We start from the raw sequence: 15,418 nt of genomic DNA, 5'->3' as shown, positions 1-15,418 counted from the left end.
AGGATTCTATCAGCCAATCGGAATTAAGGTATGAAAAATCCTATTGGCTGATGCAATCAGCCAATAGGATTGAGGCCGCATTCTATTGGCTGATTGGAACAGCCAATAGAATGCGAGCTCAATCCTATTGGCTGATCCAATCAGCCAATAGGATTTTTCTACCTTAATTCCGCCTTAATTTAGCCAGCTTACCGCTACCGTAAGCAATGCTGGTATTGAGGTGAGATGTGGAGCTAAATTTTGCTCTACGCTCACCTTTTTGCGGCTAACGCCAGGTTTAAAAAAACCTGTAATACCAGCGTTGGCTTAAGGTAGCGTTAGAAAAAAAAGCCTCGTTAGCAACGCACCCCTGTTAATGCCAAACTTGTAATCTCGGCGTAAATTAGGTTTCCTTTTAAGGTTGTGTCAAATCGCAACATCAATCAAGAAATTGTATTCCTTCCTTATGTCCTAATCCTTCTTCATCGAAGAAACGTTTACAGCATAATCTGGATGTGGTTCATGCCTTAAAGTTCTATCTTCAGGCTACGAAGGAATTTAGACAAACTTTCTCCAACATAGGTGTGTCCGGTCCACGGCGTCATCCTTACTTGTGGGATATTCTCTTCCCCAACAGGAAATGGCAAAGAGCCCAGCAAAGCTGGTCACATGATCCCTCCTAGGCTCCGCCTACCCCAGTCATTCTCTTTGCCGTTGTACAGGCAACATCTCCACGGAGATGGCTTAGAGTTTTTTAGTGTTTAACTGTAGTTTTTCATTATTCAATCAAGAGTTTGTTATTTTCAAATAGTGCTGGTACGTACTATTTACTCAGAAACAGAAAAGAGATGAAGAATTCTGTTTGTATGAGGAAAATGATTTTAGCAACCGTAACTAAAATCCATGGCTGTTCCACACAGGACTGTTGAGAGCATTTAACTTCAGTTGGGGGAACAGTTTGCAGTCTCTTGCTGCTTGAGGTATGACACATTCTAACAAGACGATGTAATGCTGGAAGCTGTCATTTTCCCTATGGGATCCGGTAAGCCATGTTTATTACGATTGTAAATAAGGGCTTCACAAGGGCTTATTTAAACTGTAGACTTTTTCTGGGCTAAATCGATTGATTATTAACACATATTTAGCCCTGAGGAATCATTTTATCTGGGTATTTTGATATAATAATATCGGCAGGCACTGTTTTAGACACCTTATTCTTTAGGGGCTTTCCCCAAGCATAGGCAGAGTCTCATTTTCGCGCCGGTGTTGCGCACTTGTTTTTGAGAGGCATGGCATGCAGTCGCATGTGAGAGGAGCTCTGATACTTATAAAAGACTTCTGAAGGCGTCATTTGGTATCGTATTCCCCTTTGGGTTTGGTTGGGTCTCAGCAAAGCAGATACCAGGGACTGTAAAGGGGTTTAAAGCTTAAAACGGCTCCGGTTCCGTTATTTTAAGGGTTAAAGCTTCCAAAATTGGTGTGCAATATTTTCAAGGCTTTAAGACGCTGTGGTGAAAATTTGGTGAATTTTGAACAATTCCTTCATGTTTTTTCGCAATTGCAGTAATAAAGTGTGTTCAGTTTAAAATTTAAAGTGACAGTAACGGTTTTATTTTAAAACGTTTTTTGTACTTTCTGATCAAGTTTATGCCTGTTTAACATGTCTGAACTACCAGATAGACTGTGTTCTGAATGTGGGGAAGCCAGAATTCCTATTCATTTAAATAAATGTGATTTATGTGATAATGACAATGATGCCCAAGATGATTCCTCAAGTGAGGGGAGTAAGCATGGTACTGCATCATTCCCTCCTTCGTCTACACGAGTCTTGCCCACTCAGGAGGCCCCTAGTACATCTAGCGCGCCAATACTCCTTACTATGCAACAATTAACGGCTGTAATGGATAATTCTGTCAAAAACATTTTAGCCAAAATGAACCCTTGTCAGCGTAAGCGTGGCTGCTCTGTTTTAGTTACTGAAGAGCATGACGACGCTGATATTAATATCTCTGAAGGGCCCCTAACCCAATCTGAGGGGGCCAGGGAGGTTTTGTCTGAGGGAGAAATTACTGATTTAGGGAACATTTCTCAGCAGGCTGAATCTGATGTGATTACATTTAAATTTAAATTGGAACATCTCCGCATTTTGCTAAAGGAGGTATTATCCACTCTGGATGATTGTGAAAATTTAGTCATCCCAGAGAAACTATGTAAAATGGACAAGTTCCTAGAGGTGCCGGGGCTCCCAGAAGCTTTTCCTATACCCAAGCGGGTGGCGGACATTGTTAATAAAGAATGGGAAAGGCCCGGTATTCCTTTCGTCCCTCCCCCCATATTTAAAAAATTGTTTCCTATGGTCGACCCCAGAAAGGACTTATGGCAGTCAGTCCCCAAGGTCGAGGGAGCGGTTTCTACTTTAAACAAACGCACCACTATTCCAATAGAGGATAGTTGTGCTTTCAAAGATCCTATGGATAAAAAATTAGAAGGTTTGCTTAAAAAGATGTTTGTTCAGCAGGGTTACCTTCTACAACCCATTTCATGCATTGTCCCTGTCACTACTGCCGCATATTTCTGGTTTGATGAACTGCTTAAGGTGCTCGATAGTGACTCTCCTCCTTATGAGGAGATTATGGACAGAATCAATGCTCTAAAATTGGCTAATTCTTTCACTCTAGACGCCTCTTTGCAATTGGCTAAGTTAGCGGCTAAGAACTCTGGGTTTGCTATTGTGGCGCGCAGAGCGCTTTGGTTGAAATCTTGGTCGGCTGATGCGTCTTCCAAGAACAAGCTACTAAACATTCCTTTCAAGGGGAAAACGTTGTTTGGTCCTGACTTGAAAGAGATTATCTCTGATATCACTGGGGGTAAGGGCCACGCCCTTCCTCAGGATCGGCCTTTCAAGGCAAAAAATAGACCTAATTTTCGTCCCTTTCGTAAAAACGGACCAGCCCAAGGTGCTACGTCCTCTAAGCAAGAGGGTAATACTTCTCAAGCCAAGCCAGCTTGGAGACCAATGCAAGGCTGGAACAAGGGAAAGCAGGCCAAGAAACCTGCCACTGCTACCAAGACAGCATGAAATATTGGCCCCCGATCCGGGACCGGATCTGGTGGGGGGCAGACTCTCTCTCTTCGCTCAGGCTTGGGCAAGAGATGTTCTGGATCCTTGGGCGCTAGAAATAGTCTCCCAGGGTTATCTTCTGGAATTCAAGGGACTTCCCCCAAGGGGGAGGTTCCACAGGTCGCAGTTGTCTTCAGACCACATAAAAAGACAGGCGTTCTTACATTGTGTAGAAGACCTGTTAAAAATGGGAGTGATTCATCCTGTTCCATTAAGAGAACAAGGGATGGGGTTCTACTCCAATCTGTTCATAGTTCCCAAAAAAGAGGGAACGTTCAGACCAATTCTAGATCTCAAGATCTTAAACAAATTTCTCAAGGTCCCATCGTTCAAGATGGAAACCATTCGAACTATCCTTCCTTCCATCCAGGAAGGTCAATTCATGACCACGGTGGATTTAAAGGATGCGTATCTACATATTCCTATCCACAAGGAACATCATCGGTTCCTAAGGTTTGCATTCCTGGACAAACATTACCAGTTCGTGGCGCTTCCTTTCGGATTAGCCACTGCTCCAAGGATTTTCACAAAGGTACTAGGGTCCCTTCTAGCGGTGCTAAGACCAAGGGGCATTGCAGTAGTACCTTACCTGGACGACATTCTGATTCAAGCGTCGTCCCTTCCTCAAGCAAAGGCTCACACGGACATTGTCCTGGCCTTTCTCAGATCTCACGGCTGGAAAGTGAACGTGGAAAAGAGTTCTCTATCCCCGTCAACAAGGGTTCCCTTCTTGGGAACAATTATAGACTCCTTAGAAATGAGGATCTTTCTAACAGAGGCCAGAAAAACAAAGCTTCTGGACTCTTGTCGGATACTTCATTCCGTTCCTCTTCCTTCCATAGCTCAGTGCATGGAAGTGATCGGTTTGATGGTGGCGGCGATGGACATAGTTCCTTTTGCGCGCATTCATCTAAGACCATTACAACTGTGCATGCTCAGTCAGTGGAATGGGGACTATACAGACTTGTCTCCGAAGATACAAGTAAATCAGAGGACCAGAGACTCACTCCGTTGGTGGCTGTCCCTGGACAATCTGTCTCAAGGGATGATGTTCCACAGACCAGAGTGGGTCATTGTCACGACCGACGCCAGTCTGATAGGCTGGGGCGCGGTCTGGGGATCCCTGAAAGCTCAGGGTCTTTGGTCTCGGGAAGAATCTCTTCTACCGATAAATATTCTGGAACTGAGAGCGATATTCAATGCTCTCCAGGCCTGGCCCCAGCTTGCGAGGACCAGGTTCATACGGTTTCAATCAGACAACATGACGACTGTTGCGTACATCAACCATCAGGGGGGAACAAGAAGTTCCCTAGCGATGGAAGAAGTAACCAAAATTATTCTTTGGGCGGAGTCTCACTCCTGCCACCTGTCTGCTATCCACATCCCAGGAGTGGAAAATTGGGAAGCGGATTTTCTGAGTCGGCAGACATTGCATCCGGGGGAGTGGGAACTCCATCCGGAAATCTTTGCCCAAGTCACTCACCTGTGGGGCATTCCAGACATGGATCTGATGGCCTCTCGTCAGAACTTCAAAGTTCCTTGCTACGGGGCCAGATCCAGGGACCCCAAGGCGGCTCTAGTGGATGCACTAGTAGCACCTTGGACCTTCAAACTAGCTTATGTGTTCCCGCCATTTCCTCTCATCCCCAGGCTGATAGCCAGGATCAAGCAGGAGAGGGCGTCGGTGATCTTGATAGCTCCTGCGTGGCCACGCAGGACTTGGTATGCAGATCTGGTGAATATGTCATCGGCTCCACCTTGGAAGCTACCTTTGAGACGAGACCTTCTTGTTCAGGGTCCGTTCGAACATCCGAATCTGGTTTCACTCCAGCTGACTGCTTGGAGATTGAACGCTTGATTTTATCGAAGCGAGGATTCTCAGATTCTGTTATCGATACTCTGGTTCAGGCCAGAAAGCCTGTGACTAGAAAGATTTACCACAAAATTTGGAAAAAATATATCTGTTGGTGTGAATCTAAAGGATTCCCTTGGGACAAGGTTAAGATTCCTAGGATTCTATCCTTCCTTCAAGAAGGATTGGACAAAGGATTATCTGCTAGTTCCCTGAAGGGACAGATTTCTGCCTTGTCGGTATTACTTCACAAAAAGCTGGCAGCTGTGCCAGATGTTCAAGCCTTTGTTCAGGCTCTGGTTAGAATCAAGCCTGTTTACAAACCTTTGACTCCTCCTTGGAGTCTCAATTTAGTTCTTTCAGTTCTTCAGGGGGTTCCGTTTGAACCCTTACATTCCGTTGATATCAAGTTATTATCTTGGAAAGTTTTGTTTTTAGTTGCGATTTCTTCTGCTAGAAGAGTCTCAGAATTATCTGCTCTGCAGTGTTCTCCTCCTTATCTGGTGTTCCATGCAGATAAGGTGGTTTTACGTACTAAACCTGGTTTTCTTCCAAAAGTTGTTTCTAACAAAAACATTAACCAGGAGATTATCGTACCTTCTCTGTGTCCAAAACCAGTTTCAAAGAAGGAACGTTTGTTGCACAATTTGGATGTTGTTCGCGCTCTAAAATTCTATTTAGATGCTACAAAGGATTTTAGACAAACATCTTCCTTGTTTGTTGTTTATTCAGGTAAAAGGAGAGGTCAAAAAGCAACTTCTACCTCTCTCTCTTTTTGGATTAAAAGCATCATCAGATTGGCTTACGAGACTGCCGGACGGCAGCCTCCCGAAAGAATCACAGCTCATTCCACTAGGGCTGTGGCTTCCACATGGGCCTTCAAGAACGAGGCTTCTGTTGATCAGATATGTAGGGCAGCGACTTGGTCTTCACTGCACACTTTTACCAAATTTTACAAGTTTGATACTTTTGCCTCTTCTGAGGCTATTTTTGGGAGAAAGGTTTTGCAAGCCGTGGTGCCTTCCATTTAGGTGACCTGATTTGCTCCCTCCCTTCATCCGTGTCCTAAAGCTTTGGTATTGGTTCCCACAAGTAAGGATGACGCCGTGGACCGGACACACCTATGTTGGAGAAAACAGAATTTATGTTTACCTGATAAATTTCTTTCTCCAACGGTGTGTCCGGTCCACGGCCCGCCCTGGTTTTTTTAATCAGGTCTGATATTTTATTTTCTTTAACTACAGTCACCACGGTACCATATGGTTTCTCCTATGCAAATATTCCTCCTTAACGTCGGTCGAATGACTGGGGTAGGCGGAGCCTAGGAGGGATCATGTGACCAGCTTTGCTGGGCTCTTTGCCATTTCCTGTTGGGGAAGAGAATATCCCACAAGTAAGGATGACGCCGTGGACCGGACACACCGTTGGAGAAAGAAATTTATCAGGTAAACATAAATTCTGTTTTTTCTCTATTTGTTATCTATTCTGGGAAGTGTAGGGGTCAGAGGGCCTCTTCAACTTCCTTATCTTTTTGGTTGAGGAGTATCATCCGCTTAGCATATGAGTCAGCTGGTCTTAAGCCTCCTTAGAGGATTACGGCTCATTCTACGAGTGCAGTGGCTTCCTCTTGGGCCTTCAAAAATGAGGCCTCTATGACTCAGATTTGTAAGGCCGCTACCTGGTCCTCCTTACATACTTTTTCAAAATTTTCCAAATTTGAAGTTTTTTGCTTCTGCTGAAGCAGCCTTCGGGAGAAAGGTTTTGCAGGCTGTGGTGACCTCAGATTTGGGGCCTCCTCTCTTTTTTACCCTCCTGTTAGCATTCAGTGTCCTCTAGAGCTTGGGTATAATTTCCCACAAGTAAGGAATGCAGATGTGGACTCTCCCTGTATTAAGAAGGAAAACATAAATTGTGCTTACCAGATAATTTCCTTCTGTATAGGGAGAGTCCACAGCTCCCGCCCGTGTTCTCCGATGGGCGGCCCTAAATTTTGAATTTATTCTTCTGGCACCTTTTTCACCCTGATATTTCTCCTACTGTTCCTTGTTCCTTCTGCAGAATGACTGGGGGATGAGGACAGTGGGGGAGGTATTTATTGTCTTTGACTCCTCCTTGTGGCCAAGTTTCGTATTTCCCACAAGTAGGGAATGCAGCTGTGGACTCTCCCTGTACAGAAGGAACGGAAATGATCTGGTAAACATAATTTGTTTTTTATATCCATTTTTCAAAATTTATACTATTTTCTTCTGTTTTTTTTTTCTTCCAGGAAATACTACAAATTCATTCTTACACGTAACTTTGAGGCTTTGAACTCCAGGGGAGGAGGAAATCAAGTTTCCCTTCTTAATATCATGATGGATTTGAAAAAATGCTGTAATCACCCTTATCTCTTTCCTGTGGCCTCCTTGGTGAGTTGTTTTAATGCAGGCTCCCTGGCACCTTAAAATTAGGCCCTGGATCCTTGGATTAGAGTACCAAGACACCCATGGGTGCCCCCCACCAGCCACAACCTAAAAATTTAGCCTGGTGAAGTTGGATACTTTAAAGTCCTCTCAGCTGTAAAATACAAATCCAACATTTATTGTGTAATGTATGTATGTTATGTGTGTGTATATACATATTTGTCTATGAATATACAATACTAAACGTACAAATATTATTCTTGTTTTATTATCATTGAGATGGCCAAAAATGCCTGGCTCTTAAATTTATGGGCTGGCTCCTAGAGTTTGCCAGCCAGGTGGAATTATGAAGTAGCCGATGGGGGAGGGGGGGGTGATTCAGTGTAATACTGTGCTATATTATAACATTTTCTGTTCTGTATACATGTTACTTAAGCTATCCAAAGCACAAATTAATTGCATAATTTAACATAAATTGATTTAATAATAATTTGTGCAACAGACATTGAAAAACAAAAAATATTAGCTAATTTAAGCTTAATATTTACTTAAATTTTAGTATTGTAGTTCGTAAAATCAGCCGAGTGGTGCTATAATTAAATAATTCCCTGAAGAACATTCTATTCGAAGTATTTTCACTTGAAACAATTGTTTTAAGCTATGTGACTGATCGTCTGTGTAGGAAATACCTAGGAGTCTGTCCCATACATACTCCAGGGTGAGATGGTGATACACGTTTTTTTTTCTTGTCCATTAGGAGTCCCCAAAGCTTCCAAGTGGTGCATATGAAGGAGGAGCTCTCATCAAGTCCTCAGGCAAACTACTGCTTCTACAGAAGATGTTACGGAAACTGAATGAGCAGGGACATAGAGTTTTAATCTTTTCTCAGGTGCCCACAAATACATTTCTATCATTCTTATTGTTGTTACCGTTCAATGTTTATTCTTCTATTTCTCTCATCAATCATTTTTTGCTGCAGTCTACAGTGTTTTAATTTTTTTTTTTAAATCTAAACACTGGCTCATAATCCCACCCACACTTGTTGCCTGTTTTTTTTCTTCCTTAGCTTCTGTTTGACTATTTATATGATTTTAGATGACTAAAATGCTGGATCTGTTGGAAGATTTCTTGGATTACGAGTGTTACAAATATGAACGTATTGATGGAGGTATTACAGGTGCTTTGAGACAGGAGGCCATCGACCGGTTTAATTGTGAGTTAAGATTATATGAAATTAAGCTCACACGTGCACAGATGCGAATGCATGAAAGCGTGGTGAGCTTGGAAGTGTGTTTGTGGATGACCAGAGCATTTTAAACTCATCCGTTGTTCTTCCTCTTATCCTTTTTCTCATTCACTGATATCTCTGACTTCACTCCTTATCACTTGTTCCAAACTCTTTATTTCTGTTGCGCTTTTATCTTAAACTCTTTCTGTTCATCACCCTATATCACTCTCTCACAGCTCCTGGTGCTCAGCAGTTTTGTTTCCTGCTCTCCACTCGTGCTGGGGGTCTGGGGATCAATCTTGCTACAGCTGATACTGTCATTATATATGACTCTGATTGGAATCCACACAATGACATCCAGGTGACTGAAACATATGTTGCTTATAAATGTTAAAGCAGAGATGTGACTGTCTTACACAGAGATACAAGACTGTATATACAGAGTGGGCATATCGAGCGGTCACTTGTGTATGCTGTGAGAAGCAATTAGTTAACCCCTTAATGACCACAGCACTTTTCCATTTTCTGTCCGTTTGGGACCAAGGCTATTTTTACATTTTTGCGGTGTTTGTGTTTAGCTGTAATTTTCCTCTTACTCATTTACTGTACCCACACATATTATATACCGTTTTTCTCGCCATTAAATGGACTTTCAAAATATACCATTATTTTCATCATATCTTATAATTTACTATAAAAAATATTATAAAATATGAGGAAAAAATGAAAAAAAACACACTTTTTCTAACTTTGACCCCCAAAATCTGTTACACATCTACAACCACCAAAAAACACCCATGCTAAATAGTTTCTAAATTTTGTCCTGAGTTTAGAAATACCCAATGTTTACATGTTCTTTGCTTTTTTTGCAAGTTATAGGGCCATAAATACAAGTAGCACTTTGCCATTTCCAAACCACTTTTTTTCAAAATTAGCGCTAGTTACATTGGGACACTAATATCTTTCAGGAATCTCTGAATATCCATTGACATGTATATATATTTTTTTTAGAAGACATCCCACAGTATTGATCTAGGCCCATTTTGGTATATTTCATGCCACCATTTCACTGCCGAATGCGATCAAATAAAAAATTTTTTTTTTACTTTTTCACAAATTTTTTCACAAACTTTAGGTTTCTCACTGAAATTATTTACAAACAACTCATGAAATTATGGAATAAATGGTTGTAAATGCTTCTCTGGGATCCCCTTTGTTCATAAATTGCAGACATATATGGCTTTGGCTTTGCTTTTTGGTAATTAGAAGGCTGCTAAATGCCACTGCGCACCACACGTGTATTATGCCCAGCAGTGAATGGGTTAATTAGGGAGCATGTAGGGAGCTTCTAGGGTTAATTTTAGCTCTAGTGTAGTGTAGTAGACAACCCCAAGTATTGATCTAGGCCCATTTTGGTATATTTCATGCCACCATTTCACCGCCAAAAGCAATCAAATAAAAATTTTTTTTCACTTTTTCAAACTTTAGCTTTCTCACTAAAATTATTTACAAACAGCTTGTGCAATTATGGCACAAATGGTTTTAAATGCTTCTCTGGGATCCCCTTTGTTCAGAAATAGCAGACATATATGGCTTTGGCGTTGCTTTTTGGTAATTATAAGGCCGCTAAATGCTGCTGCGCATCACATGTGTATTATGGCCAGCAGTGAAGGGGTTAATTAGGTAGTTTGTAGGGAGCTTGCAGGGTTAATTTTAGCTTTAGTGTAGAGATCAGACTCCCACCTGACACATCCCACCCCCTGATCCCTCCCAAACAGCTCTCTTCCCTCCCCCACCCCACAATTGTCCCCGCCATCTTAAGTACTGGCAGAAAGTCTGCCAGTACTAAAATAAAAGGTATTAAAAAATATATATATATATTTTTTTAGCATATTTACATATGCTGCTATGTAGGGTCCCCCCTTAGCCCCCAACCTCCCTGATCCCCCCAAAATAGATCCCTAACCCTCCCCCTCTGCCTTATTGGGGCCATCTTGGGTACTGGCAGCTGTCTGCCAGTACCCAGTTTGCAAATAAAAATGTTTTTTTTTTTTTATTATTTTTTTTTATTTGTTTCTGTAGTGTAGCTTCCCCCCCACAGTCCAATACCCCACCAGCCAAACCGATCACCAAATAAATATATTAACCCCTTTGATCCCCACTTCTAACAAAAAACTTTCTGTAGCGTAGTGGTTCCCACCCGCTCCCTCCCCGTGCACGCGCCCGCCCGGCCTCCCCGTGCAAGTGTGCGCGTCCCCCCGGTCGTCCCCGCCCCCGATCCCGCCCCCCTCCGCATCACAAAGGCCATTGATGGCCGCCACCCACCTCCCACACCGGCTCCCACCCACCAACGAACGTAGCCAATAATGTCCGGTGCAGAGAGGGCCACAGAGTGGCTCTCTCTGCTCCGGATGGCTAAAAATGGTTATTGCAGGATGCCTCGATATCGAGGCATCACTGCAATAACCGGAAAGCAGCTGGAAGCGAGCAGGATCGCTTCCAGCTGCTTTCCACACCGAGGACGTGCAGGGTACGTCCTCAGGCGTTAACTGCCTTTTTTTTGAGGACGTACCCTGCACGTCCTCGGTCATTAAGGGGTTAAACTTTCCATCACCTGTAAGAAACAAAAATGTGAAATTTGAGCATTTTATCACTTCTATATACAAAGACCAAAAACTATGGGCCTGATAATTACAAACTTGCCGGCATGGAGAGATATCACACAAAATCTTTTTTTTTTTATGGGCGCATTATATTGTTATGTACGTGTCTATACATCCAGGGCCTGATATTCAAAATATCGCTGCTCAGTCGAGATATTCTAAGAAATCCCGTCAGTACGGTGAGGCCCTTCATTTTTTCTTTTAGAAACACAAATGTTATCTTGAGAAATGTTTATGTTGCTATGCAGGGTTCTTTATGTGAAACAGAGACTCCTACATTACAATACAAGGTCTAAAAAAAATCAAAAGATTTCTCTTGTTAAGTGTATCCAGTCCACGGATCATCCATTACTTGTGGGATATTCTCCTTCCCAACAGGAAGTTGCAAGAGGATCACCCACAGCAGAGCTGCTATATAGCTCCTCCCTTCACTGCCATATCCAGTCATTCTCTTGCAACTCTCAACAAAGATGGACGTAGTAAGAGGAGAGTGGTGTATTATAGTTAGTTTTTTAACTTCAATCAAAAGTTTGTTATTTTTAAATGGTACCGGAGTGTACTGTTTTCTCACAGGCAGCATTAGAAGAAGAATCTGCATGTGATTTCTATGATCTTAGCAGAAGTAACTAAGATCCATTGCCGTTCTCACATATTCTGAGGAGTGAGGTAACTTCAGAGAGGGAATGGCGTGCAGGTTTTCCTGCAATAAGGTATGTGCAGTAAACATATTTCTAGGGATGGAATTTGCTAGAAAAATGCTGCTGATACCGGATTAATGTAAGTTAAGCCTTAAATGCAGTGATAGCGACTGGTATCAGGCTTATTAAGATACAGGACATCTCTGAAGGGCTCAAAAGGCTTCAAAGTCGTGTTTGAGGAGGGTAACAAAACTGTGGCAGTTGTTGTGACTGTGTTTAAAAAAAAAACAAAAAAAAAACAAAAAAGTTTTTTTCATTTATTATTCTGATTTTGTTATTAAGGGGTTAATCATCCATTTGCAAGTGGGTGCAATGCTCTGCTGACTTGTTACATACACTGTAAAAATTTTGTTAGTGTAACTGCCTTTTTTCACTGTTATTTCAAATTTTGTCAAAATTTGTTTCTCTTAAAGGCACAGTAACGTTTTTTATATTGCTTGTTAACTTGCTTTAAAGTGTTTTCCAAGCTTGCTAGTCTCATTGCTAGTCTTTACAAACATGTCTGAAACAGAGGATACTTGTTCATTATGTTTAAAAGCCATGGTGGAGCCCCATAGGAGAATGTGTACTAAATGTATTGATTTCACCTTAAACAGTAAAGATCAGTCTTTATCTATAAAAGAATTGTCACCAGAGGGGTCTGTCGAGGGGGAAGTTATGCCGACTAACTCTCCCCACGTGTCGGACCCTTCGCCTCCCGCTCAAGGGACGCACGCTAATATGGCGCCAAGTACATCAGGGACGCCCATAGCGATTACTTTGCAGGACATGGCTGCAATCATGAATAATACCCTGTCAGAGGTATTATCCAGATTGCCTGAATTGAGAGGAAGCGCGATAGCTCTGGGGTTAGACGAGATACAGAGCGCGTAGATGCTGTTAGAGCCATGTCTGATACTGCGTCACAATATGCAGAACCTGAGGACGGAGAGCTTCAGTCTGTGGGTGACATCTCTGAATCGGGGAGACCTGATTCAGAGATTTCTAATTTTAAATTTAAGCTTGAGAACCTCCGTGTATTGCTTGGGGAGGTATTAGCTGCTCTGAATGACTGTGACACAATTGCAGTGCAAGAGAAATTGTGTAGGCTGGATAAATACTATGCAGTGCCGGTGAGTACTGATGTTTTTCCAATACCTAAAAGGCTTACAGAAATTATTAGTAAGGAGTGGGATAGGCCCGGTGTGCCCTTTTCCCCACCTCCTATATTTAGAAAAATGTTTCCAATAGATGCCACTACACGGGACTTATGGCAGACTGTCCCTAAGGTGGAGGGAGCAGTTTCTACTTTAGCAAAGCGTACCACTATCCCGGTTGAGGACAGTTGTGCTTTTTCAGATCCAATGGATAAAAAATTAGAGGGTTACCTTAAGAAAATGTTTATTCAACAAGGTTTTATTTTACAGCCCCTTGCATGCATTGCGCCTGTCACTGCTGCGGCGGCATTGTGGTTTGAGGCCCTGGAAGAGGCCATCCATACAGCTCCATTGACTGAAATTGTTGACAAGCTTAGAACTCTTAAGCTAGCTAACTCATTTGTTTCTGATGCCATTGTTCATTTGACTAAACTAACGGCTAAGAATTCCGGATTCGCCATCCAGGCGCGTAGGGCGCTATGGCTCAAATCCTGGTCAGCTGATGTGACTTCAAAGTCTAAATTACTCAACATTCCTTTCAACGGGCAGACCTTATTCGGGCCTGGTTTGAAAGAAATTATTGCTGATATTACTGGAGGTAAGGGTCATACCCTTCCTTAGGACAGGGCCAAATCAAAGGCCAAACAGTCTAATTTTCGTGCCTTTCGAAATTTCAAGGCAGGTGCAGCATCAACTTCCTCTGCTTCAAAACAAAAGGGAACTTTTGCTCAATCCAAGCAGGCCTGGAAACCTAACCAGTCCTGGAACAAGGGCAAGCAGGCCAGAAAGCCTGCTGCTGCCTCTAAGACAGCATGAAGGAGCGGCCCCCTATCCGACAACGGATCTAGTAGGGGGCAGACTCTCTCTCTTCACCCAGGCGTGGGCAAGAGATGTTCAGGATCCCTGGGCGTTGGAGATCATATCTCAGGGATATCTTCTGGACTTCAAAGCTTCTCCTCCACAAGGGAGATTTCACCTTTCAAGATTATCTGCAAACCAGATAAAGAAAGAGGCATTCCTAAGCTGCGTACATGATCTCCTTGTAATGGGAGTGATCCATCCAGTTCCGCGGACGGAACAAGGACAGGGGTTTTATTCAAATCTGTTTGTGGTTCCCAAAAAAAGAGGGAACCTTCAGACCAATTTTGGATTTAAAGATCCTAAACAAATTCCTCAGAGTTCCATCATTCAAGATGGAAACTATTCGAACCATTTTACCCATGATCCAAGAGGGTCAGTACATGACCACAGTGGACTTAAAGGATGCCTACCTTCACATTCCGATTCACAAGAATCATCATCACTTCCTGAGGTTTGCCTTTCTAGACAGGTATTACCAATTTGTAGCTCTTCCATTCGGGTTGGCTACAGCCCCAAGAATTTTTACAAAGGTTCTGGGCTCACTTCTGGCGGTCCTAAGACCGCAAGGCATAGCGGTGGCTCCTTACCTGGACGACATCCTGATACAGGCGTCAAGCTTTCAAATTGCCAAATCTCATACAGAGATAGTTCTGGCATTCCTGAGGTCGCATGGGTGGAAAGTGAACGAAGAAAAGAGTTCTCTATCTCCTCTCACAAGGGTTTCCTTCCTAGGGACTCTAATAGATTCTGTAGAAATGAAAATTTACCTGACGGAGTCCAGGTTATCAAAACTTCTAAATGCTTGCCGTGTTCTTCACTCCATTCCGCGCCCCACGGTGGCTCAGTACATGGAAGTAAACGGCTTAATGGTAGCGGCGATGGACATAGTGCCATTCGCGCGCCTGCATCTCAGACCGCTGCAATTATGCATGCTCAGTCAGTGGAATGGGGATTACACAGATTTGTCCCCTCCACTAAATCTGGGTCAGGAAACCAGAGATTCTCTTCTCTGGTGGTTATCTCGGGCCCATCTGTCCAAGGGTATGACCTTTCGCAGACCAGATTGGACAATTGTAACAACAGATGCCAGCCTTCTAGGTTGGGGTGCAGTCTGGAACTCCCTGAAGGCTCAGGGTTCATGGACTCCGGAGGAGAAACTCCTCCCAATAAATATTCTGGAGTTAAGAGCAATATTCAATGCTCTTCTGGCTTGGCCTCAGCTAGCAACACTGAGGTTCATCAGATTTCAGTCGGACAACATCACGACTGTGGCTTACATCAACCATCAAGGGGGAACCAGGAGTTCCCTAGCGATGTCAGAAGTCTCCAAGATAATTCGCTGGGCAGAGACTCACTCTTGCCACCTGTCAGCGATCCATATCCCAGGTGTAGAGAATTGGGTGGCGGATTTTCTAAGTCGTCAGACTTTTCATCCGGGTGAATGGGAACTCCATCCGGAGGTGTTTGCTCAATTGGTT

At 43.0% G+C, this 15,418-nt stretch overlaps 1 protein-coding gene across 5 annotated transcripts in view; it reads left to right on the top strand.

Annotated features, from left to right (window-relative positions):
- The window catches only part of CHD3 (chromodomain helicase DNA binding protein 3), a 400,697-nt gene that overhangs the window by 152,383 nt on the left and 232,896 nt on the right, over positions 1-15,418 (top strand). For all 5 annotated transcript variants that reach the window (XM_053718298.1, XM_053718299.1, XM_053718301.1 and 2 more), the window contains exons 20-23: positions 7,219-7,360; positions 8,112-8,243; positions 8,450-8,567; positions 8,819-8,943. In XM_053718298.1, the coding sequence (XP_053574273.1) occupies positions 7,219-7,360; positions 8,112-8,243; positions 8,450-8,567; positions 8,819-8,943 (517 nt within the window). The remainder of the gene's footprint in view (positions 1-7,218; positions 7,361-8,111; positions 8,244-8,449; positions 8,568-8,818; positions 8,944-15,418) is intronic.

Source organism: Bombina bombina, chromosome 6 (genome assembly GCF_027579735.1).
Source record: "Bombina bombina isolate aBomBom1 chromosome 6, aBomBom1.pri, whole genome shotgun sequence".
In the NCBI taxonomy this organism is placed as follows: domain Eukaryota; kingdom Metazoa; phylum Chordata; class Amphibia; order Anura; family Bombinatoridae; genus Bombina; species Bombina bombina.
This window is presented reverse-complemented; position numbering and strand designations above follow the sequence as displayed.